At 45.9% G+C, this 15,347-nt stretch overlaps 1 protein-coding gene and 1 pseudogene across 2 annotated transcripts in view; one reads left to right on the top strand and one right to left on the bottom strand.

Annotated features, from left to right (window-relative positions):
• The window catches only part of LOC123648591 (pikachurin), a 42,682-nt gene that overhangs the window by 19,770 nt on the left and 7,565 nt on the right, over positions 1–15,347 (bottom strand). The window contains exons 4-8 of one of the 2 annotated variants that reach the window (XM_045566480.1): positions 13,672–13,797; positions 12,216–12,459; positions 8,548–8,659; positions 5,042–5,158; positions 2,514–2,694 (exon numbers count right to left, since the gene is read on the bottom strand). In XM_045566480.1, the coding sequence (XP_045422436.1) occupies positions 2,514–2,694; positions 5,042–5,158; positions 8,548–8,659; positions 12,216–12,459; positions 13,672–13,797 (780 nt within the window). The other variant, XM_045566481.1, reaches the window with a different exon arrangement.
• On the top strand, positions 1,262–2,045 carry LOC123648593 (annotated as a pseudogene).

Genomic DNA, 15,347 nt, shown 5'->3' with positions numbered 1-15,347 from the left:
GACCTGACATGTTTCCCATTGAACCTGAACCTACAGTTTACACTTGTATCTGTTATGGCTAATGGTCTACAGCAGGAAATGAGGGCTAACAAGATCACAAATTATCCTTTCCTTCTTCCACAGCTAAATGTTCATTTCAGTCTGGACTGTCTGTATTGACCATTAGCATTAGAAGGCAGGGGCAGCCTTAAAGTACCTGCGGTAAAACTGGAGACTTAGGAAATTCAAACAGTGATGTATAAAATTCAAGCCCAGTTTTCTGAATGAATGGGCCACTCTTAAACTAAATCTTTGCAAGTAAAACCTATTAGCTAAACAACGATGTGCTTGTTAGAAGTATAATTAAAACAATTCACAGGCGGATCAATTACTCTTCCTTATTGAAACATATATGTCATGATTTGCCACGCAGGTGTCAAATTCATTTAAATATAAGAAATACTACTAAGTTTTCTAATCAGCAAATGGCATCTTTCCCATTTTCCAAGACTGCTGCAAAACATCTCCCACTATTGCATATACAAGAATCTCTACCTGTAATGCATAATTTTCCTCTAAGCCCTACTTCTGATAACAATCGGGAAGCTGGGAACCAATAGGAAAGACAAAAAGAGCACATCACTTCCGAGGCTTCCTGCTTTGTGTCCTTTAGGCCTGTTCGCTTTTTTAAAAATTCATTCCTGGGCAGGTGAGGCCACACTGACATTGGAAACAAAAAGGTCCGAGTGGGCCAACATGAGGAAATGATGTGGGTGAGCTTATTCCAGATGCCAGGACCACAGGCTCTGCTGGCCTCAGGCAGGTGCGGAAAGTGAGTCCAGCAGGGGCTCGCGGTCTACAACCTGCCTGAGCTTTCAGGAGTGGGCAAGATGGAAATTGAGTAGCTCCCAGAACCTGCTGCTGGGTTTTATTTTACTCAGAAATAATAACAATGACTAGTATGGGTTGATTGGTTGAGCACTTACCAGGCACTCTTCCAAATGCTTTATATGCATGCCTCATTTAGTCTACACCACAACCCTCTGGGTTAGATATACAGTAATAGTGCTGTTATTGTTCCCATTTCACAGTTGAGAGAACTAAAGTACAGGTGATTTGATAGCATGGAAAATAGCATTCTACAGAAGTTTATGTAAACTTTAGTTTGGAGCTACTATGCATAATTTGTGTTTTTCTGCATTTGGGCAAGGTTTCTCTGTACAGTCCTCACAGACGGGGTCAAAACATTTAGTCAAGCTCTTTTGGCTCTCTGAGCAGGACCATGGCGCTTGGTAGGAACAAGCACCTTACATAAGGCGAAAGGTGGCAAAAAGGTTGATCCATTTTCTAAAAAATACTGGTATGATGTGAGAGCACCTGCTGTGTTCAATATAAGAAATGTTGGAAAAACACTAGTCACCAGGACTCAAGGAACCCAGATTGCAACCGATGGCCTCAAGGGTCCTGTGTTTGAAGTGAGCCCTGTTGATCTGCAAAATGACGAAGTTGTATTTAGAAAATTGAGGAAGATTAACTGAGGATGTTCAGGGCAAAAACTGCCTAACTTACTACATGGCGTGGACCTTACCTGCAACAAAATGTGTACCATGGTCAAAAAATGGCAGACCATGATTGCAGCTCAGGCTGATGTCAAGACTACTGATGGTTATTTACTTCATCTGTTCTGGTTGGTTTTACTAAGAACAACAACAGCCAGATACGGAAGACCTCTTATGCTCAGCACCAACAGGTCCACCAACTCTGGAGGAAGATGATGGACACCATGACCGTGAGGTGTAGACAAGTGACCTAAGAGACGTGGTCTATAAATTGATTCCGGACAGCACTGGAAAAGACATAGAGAAGACTTGCCAGTCTATTTATCTCCTCCATGATATCTTTGTCAGGACAGTTACGATGCTGAAAAGAAGCCCAGGTTTGAACTGGGAACACTCATGGAGCTTCACAGTGTAGGTAGTAGTTCTGGAAAAGCTCCTCGGGATGAGACAGGTGCTAAAATTCAATGAGCTGATGGACATGAACTGCCAGTCCAAGAATCTGTTTAAACTTCAGATTTTTAACAGGGACAAATTAAAAGCCCTATTTGTAATGTATATATATATATGTGTGTGTGTATTTAATCAAAATATTTATCTGCTTATAAAGGCCAGGCATCCACCAATCAGGATAGGCTCTGGGAGCAGCTCAGATGCAGAAGTCCTGGAAACCCCTGCTATGTTATGGGTTCACTTTTTGGTTGCTGGACCATGAAGAGATGCTCAGGGAAGGAGCCAGGGCAGGGGGTGAGGAAGCTATTTACCCATTGTAGCAGAAGCATTTCAGCACTTAATTCTTATTAAGTAATTATGGTAGTTTATATATAATTAATCATCTAATAAGTTACTGAAATGATTGGACAAAATAACCACTATGGCTGTACAGGTGTCACCAGCTCTTCAAGACTGGTGGTCCCCTGGCTGGCTGGCTGGCTGGCTGTTCCCTGCACTCCCCCAGGAAGCAGGCCCTGAGTGTACCTTTCTGGCAGTGAAGCCCCTCGAAGCCCAAGGGGCAGTCGCACTCGTAGCCCTCCTTCCTGGGCCGGCAGCTGCCGCCGTGGGCGCAAGGGGCCCCCACACAAGGGTGGGCCGCGTTCTCCACGTTCACACCAGATGTGAAGTCATGCTTCACGTGGATGGTTCGGTCATTCAGGATGATCTTGGGAGAGAAAAATGTGAAGAAACTCAGGAATTGAAGAAACACCTTTGTAGTCTTCTAGAACTTTTCTCAGCACTAACCTGAGCTGCACATAGGGAGATTAGAACTTTTTTTAAAAGTCCAGTTCCTACTTTTATGGTCTTGTAAGTGATGCAGGAGCTGAAATGATTACATTTGGTACATCTGGGAGGATATTCAGAATAAAGCACTCCTGTGGTCCTGGAAGACTGGCCACTCGGGAAGGTTGTAAAGAAGTCCCAAGAAGTACAAAGTTTGGGCTTTCAACCTGGCTGCACTTTAGAATCACTTGGGGGGCTTTTAAGGACAGACTCACAGGCCCATCCAGATCAATTGAACTAGAATCTCTGAAGGTGGGACCCAGCTGTCAGTAATTTTTAAAAGCCTTCAAGATTCACCTGGGAAGATGCAGCCAAGGTTGAGAGATGCTGCTATAAAGAGGAATAGGGAGAGTATAAAACCAGGTTTGGAGGCAGGAACCAAAGGGACAGCGATGGCTTTTGGTGGCTGTGGACTCCAGAGGGGCTTCCTGGTGTACTTCGTGTGCGCTGGCCAGTGTTCTCGTGTAGTCTCTTAAATTCCATCAACAGGGCCTCTCCAATCGTCCTGTTGACTCCTGCCAGCCTCCTGCCCCAACATTCCTGAATTCCCTTCCTCTCCACATCCCTTTCCCCACCACTAAAGAAGCGAAACTCAGGTCACATCCTAATACCTCTGTGCATGTATTTCCCTGGGCTGGGGTGCTCCTTTGCTCCCTCCCCTGTAACGTGGCTCTGGCAAACCTGAAGAATTCTGAGGAAGGGTTAGTGGGTCCCCTAGCCCCAAATAAAGAGACCCAACTTTTTCAGCCCTTGACGCAGAATGTGTATTTATTTTGAGCTGTTGCTGGCTTTGCAGAACTTGGAGACAGACAGAACACCTCCCAGGGGAGCCTCCACTGCCCAGGGGGTTATAAGAGGTTAGTGATGCCACTGCCTGCCACCAAACCCAGTTTCAGAGGCTTGCCTGGGCTCTGGAGAGCACTGGGGGGGTTGGGAGAACACTGTTACCCATCCTGACTCTGAGAAGCTGGAGTAACTAGGAGGCTCCTACAGTCTCCTCTTTCCATGCTGCAAGTGAAGGACCACAAGACTGACTGATGTATAATGACACAAGCCAAGAATGGCGCCATTCACTGCAGGACACAGCACAGGCCACGACTCAGTCACGGCAGGAGAGGGTGGCCTTTCCCGGGGGACAGGAGGAAAGGGCTGTGTGTGCATGTGAAGGGAGGTCACAGCCTGAGAAGGGTGGGCAGATGGGAGAGTATCTTAGCATCTCAGCTCACTTCCCAAGTGAGAATTTCAAACAAATAATTAAGCACAGCCAATCCCACTCACGAGGGTATGAAATGAGGTGTCAGCAACAAGGGGAAACACACGAGAGTCAGCAAATGTAGACTGGGCCTGGTGCTGCCATCTAAGGTAAGAGGATCACGGCCCCAGGGCCCCTCCCAGCTTCTGGGGGTGCAAATCATGATACGACTCCTTTCACCACCCCTCCTTCACCTCAGCCCCTCTCATATTTCATTTTAGGTCCAAACAGGACCAATGGCCAACACGCCGCCATTGGTCGCTAAAGGAAAACAGGATGAAGCCAACATCCAGGAATGACACCTGCTTGTCTTCAGATCCTGCTTCTCCCAGGGTTTGGCGCCTGCCAATCTGGCTGAGGAGCCGAGCTGCAGGCAGAGCAGGTCCTCGGCTGGAGGATCCCGGCAGCCCCAGGGAAGGCAAATGGGTGAGGGGTGGGGAGGTTGGTCCCTTGTACTGAGTGTTTTTTTTCTGAACCTTCTAGGGAAAGACTCTAATCTGTGCTCTTCGGAGCTTGGTTACATGATTAATGAATAACAACTGCTAAAGTGTGTGGGTGGGGATGAGAGTTTGCCCTTATCTTGAACAAACTGCAAATTAATGCCAAGGCGGCACACAGAGCCCAGAGTTCTATTCGCTTCCCCGAGCCTCCTTCCCTACTGCGGAGGCGTCTGCAGCGACCTCGTGCCATTTGCTTCCCGCCACAGTCCCAGTATATTTTAGTGGATTTGCTATAAAAGTTCATCTGCATTGAGTGGCGTTCATGGAATGTCTGCTGGGCATAGACCAGGAGCAGAGTTATAAGAAAATGGGGTTGGAAAGCTATGTTGTGGGCATTCAAAAATAAAACCTTTAACATTTTAAAATTTTCTCAAAGCGTTTTTCCCGGGTGCAGCAAATTACACTGATCACAACCGTCAAATTCCATTGCCTGCAGTCAGGGTGGCACAGTCAGCGGGAGAAAGGGCAGCCTCTACCTTCTGGATGCTCCCGCTAAATGGCTTGTGAATGCCCGAGTTCTTCTTCACGTCATCGTAATCGGGGACTCCGCCGACAAAAATGTCCGTGTTGCACTTAATCTGTGTGAAGCCTCCCTGCCAACGGATTAAAAACAAAGCATGGTATAACTTTACAATAGATGGGTAAAACTATCAAATGTGCCTTTGGTTCCCTGTTGAGGACCAAAGAGTCGAGACAGCTTCAAGACCCGTCACGACAATCTGTCTACACTTGGGCTTGACCTTCACATTATTTTGCATTGCTACTTACCACCTGCTTGAATGTTGGTAAATTTCTTAATGTGTCTGAGACTCAGTTTCATCATCTGTAAAATGGGAGTCATCATATCTACCTCATAGCTATGTCAGGATGACCAAGGCAGACTGCACTGCTGTTCCTTGCAGGAAGAGTACCTCCAACCTGGCAACTCAGATGAGGTCCTATAACTTGTTTTAGCCAATAAAACATGAGCAGAAAAGAATTACTTCTGAGCAGAAGCTTTCAGAGCCAGGGAGTGGGTCACCAGGCCCTTTTCTCCCCTCCCTCTGGTTCCTTCAGCCTGGGTCTCAGATTAAAGCTGCAGTCATTGTTAGTATGTATCATGAGTGAGAAACAAACCCTTAAATCTGAGATCTCTGGTGATGAACACACTTTAGGTAATGCAAGTTAGTGTTTCTTTTGACTTACGGCAAAAGAAATACAAATAGTAGTAGTATTCAATTACTTAGTTAACAAATATTATTAGGCACTTATATGTCCCAGGCATTGTGTTAAGTGCTGGACAAACAACAGCAAATAAGAAAGCGCCAGTCCCTCTCCAGGGGTTTACATTAGTGGGGAATTCAGACAAGTGAGAGGGCAGGTGGAGTTAGCACTGATGAGACTGTGCAGGGGCTATGGGTGCACTGGGGGTCTCATACCCTACCCTAGACATAGGGAGGTAGCCCAGGTGGCCAAGGAAGAGTCAGAACTGCAGAAACTGGAAGAAGGTGGGGTTTACAGGAATGAAGTATTAATATAAGGCAGAGGTGAGCAGGGGCCAAATCATGCAGGGCCTTCTATGCCACGTTAGGGGTTTGAACTTCACCTAAAAAGCAATGAGATTTAAGCAGGAGAGAGAGAGATCTGTGTTTTAGGAAGCTCGTTGGCCAGAGGGAGGAGAATGGATGTGGGTCGGGTCGGGTAGAGGACAGGGGACAGGAGATCACAGAGGGGGATGCTCTGCTTATCTGAAGGGGTGCTCACAGTGGCTGCGGCCAGCCAAGGACCCCAGGAAGTCTCCATCAGATTAACAGACTGAATGGCCTTGTCAGTCACCTTCGGGCAGCTTCGGGGGTTCTTACTTAACTGGCAGGTCACCAAGGAAGCATAAGGGCTTTCTGGAATTGCAGCCCAGCAGGACACTGCAGCAGGCAGGAACTGTCACCACAAACCCACAGGCATCTCTCCCTTGTCTTTGCTCTTAGCAAAAGTTAAAATAAGAGGAAAGGTGGAAGGTGCAGGGTCAAGGAGGTTTCAGAGCAGCAGCTGTTTTGAAAACACTTTGAGTCCTGGTTGTGTCAGCAAACGGGGCAGGGCTTCACGAGGCCTGGCGGGTTCCTCTGGGCTGTCCCTCCGAATCCTCCCTCCTGCTGACAGAGGCAGGGCTGCAGCTGCCACCCCCATGCAGGACCTTGAGGGAGCAGACAGACCCCACCCAAGCGAGGTGTGCTCTGAAGTGAGGGGCTGCGTGTCTGGATCTGCCACTCCGCTTGGCTGGAGGCAGTTGGAGAAGCTGAGCAAACCTCCAGGCTGGCGTTTCTGAAGGCCTCAGAAGCACGGCCTTTCTCGGAGTCTTGCAGGGCGGGACTCAACCCCGGGCGCTTGGTATCTCTCAGCGCTGCCGGCTGAGCAGCCTGGGGGCCAGCGTCAGTCTGGACACAGGCCCTCGGGTGCTAGGTGCTGGGTTAGCCCTGCAAAGTGCACCCCCGTCCCCACCTATCTCTAAGCTGCTTAAGACTGCTGCCGTGGACAGCTGGGGAGCAGGGTTCCTTGTGGGGACACACTTGATTGAGTTTCGACTCCCTGAGATCGGGCAGCGGGCCTTCCCCCTCTCAGCTCAGAGAGGCTGTAGCAGAACGTCCCTCCAACGCACACACCAAAAAAGGGAGGGCGCAGGCTGTACCATGTGGATTTTATTCTCATTCGCTGACATACAGTAATAGAAGCTCTGAGGTATGGCTTCTACCTTGGTGTTGTCTCTTAGATCCTAATGGTAAATAACGTGTCCTGAAGAATATTATTATTTGTAACCAAAGACCTTCACCTTACTATTTACAAACACTCCCATCCTAAGCTTTTGTTCCTTTTTCACAGATGTTTGTAACTGAAGTGTAAAGAGATATCACTGAATTTATTTTAAGCCAACATACAGCCAGGTGTATATTTGTGAGCTTCTAATTCGGTCTTGGACTAAAGTCAGCTGTTAGAATGTTCTGGATTGGACCAGAAGTGACTCCTGTTCTCCCTTTAAAATCCATTTCCTTTCATTCTTCTCCTTCCTTCCTTCCACAAATATACATGGAGCATTTATCTTCTCTCGTCAAATACTTCTTTCCTTCCTTTTCTTTTTTCTGTTAATCCATTTGCTTATTAGTATACCCAGATTCGTCAATGTCCTCTTTAAATCTTGCTTTGCACAGAATGAAGTCTGGTGGGAACTAAGATACAGGCAAATCTAAAGTCCCCTCTGTTTTAGGAAATCTAAATTTCATGTGTGCGCACAATCCTAGCAGGCTATAGTTTAAGGCAAATCTCCTTTATCTCCTCTTAAAAATGTTGTAGAAATTCTATCCTCCTGAGTCCATGATAGCACACTATTAACTAATAATAATAAGTAAAGCTATTTGGTGCTGACCCATGCAGCAGGTACTGTTTCGTTTTATGGATGTAATTCATCTAATGCTCACAACTCTGTGAAGCAGGCACTGTTGTCACCACCACTATTCCCACTGATGTGAAGATAATGGTGAGATGAGAAAACACTAACCCGAGAGGTCAAGTAACCAGTATGAGCTCACACCACTGGTAAGTAATGGAGCTAGATTCTGAACCCTGGGAGTCCAGTTTTACAGTCTATTCTTGTCAGACCTCTCCCCGCCACACCACTAGCCCTGACTCTGTGTTTTTATCTACTACATGGCACTGCTGGTAACAGCAAAGGTGGAGGTGGAAGGTGAAGGGGCGAAAGGCAATTTTTTAAGTGAGAACTATTATTAACTGACTGACTCCTCACAACCACTCTATGAGGCCAGTTCTAGTATTATCCCATTTACAGCTGAGGAATAGAAAAGGTAAGTAATTTTCCCAGTGGGGAGCTGGGATTTCAAACTAGGCACTGACGCCCACGTGCTTAAACGCTACACTGTGCCACATTTCTACCGAGACAGGTGGAAAGCAGTAATCCGGTTCACACAAACCGTCAGGAGAAAAGGTGTGTTCTTACCTCTGCCATTCCCTCCACGACCTTCTGCTTATCCACCTGTAAGATTCCATTCTTCGCTGTGCGGGATACATGCAGCTCATGCCAGCTGCCCAGGGTGAGGGGCTCTTCACTCCTATTGAAGGCAGATGTGATATTAATTTTATGTGTCAACTTGACCAGGATAAAGGATGTCCAGACAGCTGGTAAAACATTATTTCTGGGTGTGTCTGTGAGGACATTTCTGGAAGAGATCAGCATTTGAATCCATGAACTGAGTACAGAAGAGGGTCCTCACCAATGTGGAGCATCAGCCTACCTGCTGAGGGTCTGAATTGAACAAAAAGGGGGAGGAAGGACAGATTTGCTCTCTCTTCCTGAGCTGGGACATCCATCTTCTCCTGCCCTTGGACATTGGCACTCCTGGTTCTTGGGTCTTCAGACTTGGACCCAGGACTCACACCATCAGCTTCCTGGCACTTAGGTGCTTGGGCTAGGATGGGGACTTACACCACTGGCCCCCCTGGCTTTCAATCTTTGGGCTAGGACAGGAGCTATACCACTAGCTTTCCTGGGACTTCTCAGCCTCCATAACCATGTGAGCTAATAGATCCCTTTCTACATATCTATATATAGCCTATTGGTTCTGTTTCTCTGGAGAATTCTGACTAATAGAGAAGGAAACATGGGTTGGCATGTTATGAATAATTTTCGTCAACCTAGCTATGAGAAAACTATTAATAATACTGACCTTAGGCACCTCAATCCATTCAGTAAAAAGAACACAATAGATCCTGCTTGGTGCAATGGCAGTGCTACCTATCATTTACTGGACCCCTTCCTAGTAGGAGCATTACATTTATGGTTTTGTTTATTCTTTACAACAAGCCTGAGATGTGGGTACAGTGAGTCTGGTTTTCTAGATGAGGAGTGACACAAAGGCAAAATATACTTGTGCACAAACATTGAAGAAGAGAAAGATCATGTAGGTGATGGTGTAAAAAACAAATTCCTTGGTATACTGATGTCTGCAACATCCTTTGAAACATATAAAAAAATAAGAAGTGTGGATGGATGGATGGATGGATGGATATAATAATAGCTACATATGTGGTGAAGCAATAGAGCCAAACATTAATTATAGACTCTCAATAGTGGGTATAAAGATGCTTACTATATAATTCTTTCAACTTTTCTATATATTTGGAATTTTTCATAATAAAATGTTGGGGGAACAGATTTCATATTTTTAGATATTGTAAAAAGAATTAAAATTACTTTAAAAATTCAATTACTAATTCAAGCTTAAAATGCTTGAAGTTTAAATGATATTTATAGGAGTTTTACACATTACCTTTTATAGTGAGGTGTGCAGAAAGAGTATCATTATTGCATTTGTATTTCTAACAATGTCTAGTTCCTGGCCCTCACTGAACTTCCCAATTATTTTTCAGTCTTGGATCATCTTTAGAAAACCATGAGGAATACCAATGGGCGCAATTATGAAAGGTCACCACCCCTCCACTTGATTTTTTTTAGCTCTGGCAAATGCTTTTGTGATTTGTTCTTAGCAATTAGAATTTAATCACCTTGGCTAAATCAATATGCAATAAAGAAACAAGTGGCCCTTTTTTAAGTGGTCTATCTCCATAATAACTAACAGAGCCATTTCGTGTTCCTGTCCTGCAGAGGTCATTTGCTGTCAATGCGCTGCCTTTCTCAGAGCAGGTGTGTTGATCACAGCCATCAAAAGCTCATTCCAATTGTCTTGATTCTTGAATCAAGTCCACAATAAATTTGACTGCCTTACCCTTTTCCTAAAGTTAAAATGATTTGACCAATTCTACAACTTCCCGTAGTACAGGCTCTCACTGAATTTTCCTAATGTAGCAGGAAGTCTTTGAAATGGTTTCCAAAATAAACAGCTTCCAAAGGAGCATCTGAAACACTGATAGTGACCACTGTTGGCAGGTTATGCTGGGGATGGGATGGGACAAGGGGAAGATGTAGTGTGTCCCTTGGAAGCTCTTGCCGAATTTTCATCACCTAATACTCAAGAACTCTTTTTCCCATTGCCTTTCCTTATAGGCAGGGAAATAATAACATGTTTTAAAAAAATTAAAAACACCTTTTGTCAAAAATAGCCACAGAGTTATGACAGAGAGAAATGCTGGACTTCTAAGGGTCCCATGTGCCTGTGACACCACAGCTGGAGCTGCCACTGCAGAGGGGCAGGGGAGAGGGGACAATCTGTCCAGGAGGATGGCCATCGAGCCCTGATCCTCTCCTGGCTCTTTCTGGTCATTCCTTATCTGAGAAGAAGCCATATAAAAGTGCAAGGTGATATTCAAGGTGTCTTCCCTTTTTAACTTGACATATAGTTCTAAGTGAACTGCTTAGGCTGTTTTGCATAATCATATGTAAATTTAACCAATTAAATACCCACCAAAGTTGTCTTGAAATATAGGATGTTTTTGTATCACCAGAGGTACAAAAATGTTTGTCCATTCCCCAAGCGGGGAGGTGTCAGTGATGTGCAGGAATTTAGCCACAAGGACAAAACAAAAACAAACTGTCCTTTTTAAGAAGTGTTGAAACCTAATACAGTGAGCATTTCCCATCAGCCATGAAAAACGATCAGCAGAAGGACAACGCATAGTTGTAATATCTCACCCACATACTCTTCGAAAACTGACAGTCTAGCAATATCAATGGTGATCGAATACAGCCTGCAATTTTCCTTTAAAACAACAGACTCACTGATATCCTGTTGCAGGGCACCAGGGAACAAAACATGCTAGTGAGTTTCAGAAGAGAAAAATTAGACAAATGTAGGAACAAGAAGGATGCTGCATTTGATTAGTGGCTCTCGGGGTTGAAGGTTAAAACTACCCTGGAAAGTCCACAGTAAGAAGATGGAGACATAAACAAATAAGAAAAACATCTGCACCTTCCGACCATGGGCTCCAAGGGATTCAAAAAGACATTGCCTTGCTGTACGGAAATAATTGATCTGCTAAGTAATTTAATGATACAAACTAAGTAACAGTAGGAAAGTTTTGACTACTCAGACCAATTCTGCAAATAGCAGCAAGTACTGTAGAAGCGCCGTTTACTGCCACGCTATGGAGACCACCCATCACACATCTTTCTTGAGCATACTGGTTAGGGACTGGGTCTTTGCCTTGCTGATGATTCACTGGCAGTTTCCGTTAAAGAAATAGTTCAAGAGGAAGGTTAAAATTTCAAGCGAGGTTACCAAGGACATTTTGTTCATTAAACATTTGTTAACTTTTTTACCAGTTGATATACAGTTGGTGGGCGCCTGCCACATGATTCTCTGTATAAGACACTGATTTGTTATAGTCCATCAAGTTTCTGCGGGTGGCACTGCACGACCTCAGGTGGAAACGGAGGCAGTTCAGCCCCACCTGAAGCAAGTCCATTTTCTACTTTGGAGCATAGAGTTACAACCCGCTAGGTAGTTATCTGAGCTAAGGAAACCTTGTGGGCAGGACAGCACTACCTATAGGAAGCCCATCATCTGAATCACACAGGAAAAGTTTCAGAAGATAGCTGCTCAGGGAAGACAGGAAGAGTGTAACCTGCTGGGTATCAATTGGGTTTTGTCCTCTAGTGGTTACTGTTTAGCTTTTTGGGCAGAGGGGCTTCCAGAAGGTTTCAGTCCTCACCTGAGAACACCGGTCCCCGAGCCACAGTCAAAGCGGAACTCCACGTGGCCCCCTGCCATGTTGATGGACAGGAAGTCTTTGCTGCCCGTGTCATAGCTGTACAGGAGGACACCATCCCCCGAGTCTGGCCGAAACGTGATCTCGAACTCCATGAAGGACAGGTAGTGCTGGGGCTCCAGTGGCCAGGGCGTCGCGGCGTATGATCTCAGAGATGCTCTGAACTGAGGAATGGTCAAGGTGAAAGCTGAAGAAACAAGCACGGTGTTAGAAATCCCTCTGTGCAGAATCTGGCTAGATGAGCACCCACAGCTGTGTTCTTCTCTCCCTGGGCAAAGACCTAAACAACATTTCCCAGCTGCCCTGCAGGTAGGCTAGTAGAATGGCGGTGGAAGTACTGTATTACGCAGCACCCTAACTCTAGCCCTTAAAAGTTCGCTCTGTCCTCTCTCTCTCTTCTCTCGCTGGCTGGCTGGATGCAGGAATCGTTGGAGGACTCTAAGGGCCTAGAAGAGCTGGAGCAGAACACTGCCCATGCCCCCCACCACTGCCCTGCAGTGATTTGTGATATGAGCAAGAACCAGCCTTTCTTACGTAGGCTTTGGAACTGGGAGATGGTACGCAACAGCCTGGCCTTACCCTGACTCAAATGCCCTCTTGTGGTGACATGAGATTTGAGATTATAATATCATAAAAATTTTTCTCCAGTATGGTATCTTAGGTCCAAATTTGAACTACTCTTGGAGAAATTTGACTATCTGGGGCTTTGTGATCTTAGCCCTAGTTTTGTTTTCTTTTGTTTTTAATTTTGGAATTCGAGAAAAATTAAAGCATGCTCAAGCCTGGATGATTTTCCAAAATCTTTAAAATTTTCCGTTATTATTTACATGTGTTTATGTGAACATATGTATATTTGTGTCCTCATGTGTGTTTACATATATTAATATATACAAATATGTGTGTGTATATATATATATATATTTTGCATACTTAATATATATATAGTATTGTATGGTGAAATAATTCAGTAGAACAGTACAAAGAAAAAAAAACAAGGTCCCTTTTGTCCCATCTCACTGCTAATGTTTCTGGGTATATCTTCCTAATCTTTTCTCTGAAACTGTCAGGTATTCTAAAAGGCATGAGCATAAGCTTTAAATGCTTTAAATTCAGTCTGATACGAACCACACAAATACAGACTTTTTAAGTTATTTGAAGGCCTAGAGGAGCCCACTCACACCTAACAACTTAAAATGAACATATCTTGGGTTTGTCCAAAACTCTGGCACTCAGATACACTCCAACTGGGTAAAGAAAAGCTTCCCCCATCCCTCCCAACAAAGCAACGTGGATCCCATAAGAATGTCTGGGGCTCTGTTAGAGGTGCATTTTATGAGAAATTACATCCACAGGAATTAACACGCAGACAGAAGCTGCCATCCACTTGCTTCTTTCTCACCCTCTTCACAGTGTCGGCCTTTAAACCCGAGGGGGCAGAGGCAGATGTAGGAGTCGGCTTTGATGGCTGTGCAGGTGCCGCCGTTGATGCAGGAGGCCTCGTCGCAGATCCCGCTGCTGCATTCCCCTAGACACAGAGCGGCAGTCACAAAGCTGACCCTGCGCCAGTGCCAGTCCGGCACGACGAAGCTGACCACGCCAGCAGCTCGGGGCCTGAATAAACACAGTTTGGTTCCCACTCCTGTTGGTTTGCATCTCTGTGCAACTGCAAGCCAGCTTTCAGGATAAGCAGAACCGGCTCTTTGTTTTCATTTGATTTGGGCATGTTCTTTATGAAGAGCCACAGAGACTTTTAAAAACATGATGGACACAACAAATTGCAGGGCAATTTTATGACCATCGATGGGGACGACTGAGTTGCTTCTGCTTTAATTCACCTCTCTCTGTTCCCACAAGAGTGTATCTCAATGCCTCCAGTGTCAACAGTGTGTTTATGTTAAAAGCATTTGAATTTGTGTGACCCCAATTAGCTTAAGTGCTGCTGGCTTGTTGGTTCAAAGTTGAGACAAGCAAGGTAAGCACTGAAGGAGTTAAGCAGCCATGTCTAAGCTTATTAATTCACCTGAACTGTCGACTTCTCTGTCCAGGACAGGGAGGTGAGGAGAGAGGGCTCCCCAGTACCCAGCATGTGGGTTCTAGAATCATGCACCTGCACGAGCTGGAAGCCCACACCCTGTGAGAGGAAGAGCCCTCCTAGGCCAGAATGTGTCACCTCAGCAGGGGGAGTCTCTCATTCTTCCCCCATCAGTCATCTGTGTTCTTTGAATTGGGCCAGTCTTTTCTTTTCTTTAAAACTAACTAGGAGGAGGCGGAGGGACCAGGCACCCAGTGGGGACCCAGGAGAGGAGACTGACTTCAGGGGCTGCTCACAGAATTTGATCAAAGCCCTTGCAGGTGGCCTGCCACCCCAGCTGGCGGCCGCTGGAAGTTCAGGCGGACATGACCGGCGGTCTCTCCTCAGCCACAGCGCTGAGAACATCGCCCCCAGCATTCCCAGGCTCCACAGAGAGGCTGACTTTGATCTCAGAGAGCCAAGCACTCACAGGTCCCTGAGCCCTGCCAATTTCTGTGGGCTGCGATTCTTTCTCAGAGCAGGGCTGGTTCCACAGGAAGTGGGGTCCTTGGGTTATTTTAGATACACATGGAAGAAATTACTTTACAAATCTTCTGCGTTGTAACTATTTTTTAAGAGGTGGGAGTGGGGTGGGTGGAGGTTATGGACGCCAGCCAGAGCTGGCCAGATGAAAGCAGGGTTGCAGCAACGTTACTTGGCCATGGCATGCCAGACAGACTGGGGAGCGCTGGGGGCGGGAGAGAGAAGAGAAATCTTTCGGGAAGGTAAAGCAGGCCCCAACTGGGTGACAGCAAAGGAAATGGAGAGAATAGGAAGAATCAAAGAGACTCAGGGAAAGAAGAAATGAGAGATCAGTCTGGAGGCTGAAGGTGGAAGAAGACTCCAGCATGCTCTCGAGGTTTGTAGCTTGGAAGACGGAAGACCGGTGGTAAGAGGGCAGAAGCGAGGGTGGCTGTGGGCAGGAACTTGCTTCTGAGAGGCAGAGGAGGAGCTCGCTTTAAGTGTGAGATGACTGTGGAAAAAGCCACTGCTGGCGTCAGCCC

Source organism: Lemur catta, chromosome 12 (assembly GCF_020740605.2).
Source record: "Lemur catta isolate mLemCat1 chromosome 12, mLemCat1.pri, whole genome shotgun sequence".
In the NCBI taxonomy this organism is placed as follows: Eukaryota; Metazoa; Chordata; class Mammalia; order Primates; family Lemuridae; genus Lemur; species Lemur catta.
The sequence above is the reverse complement of the archived record's forward strand: the minus strand, read 5'-3'. Positions and strand labels throughout refer to the sequence as shown.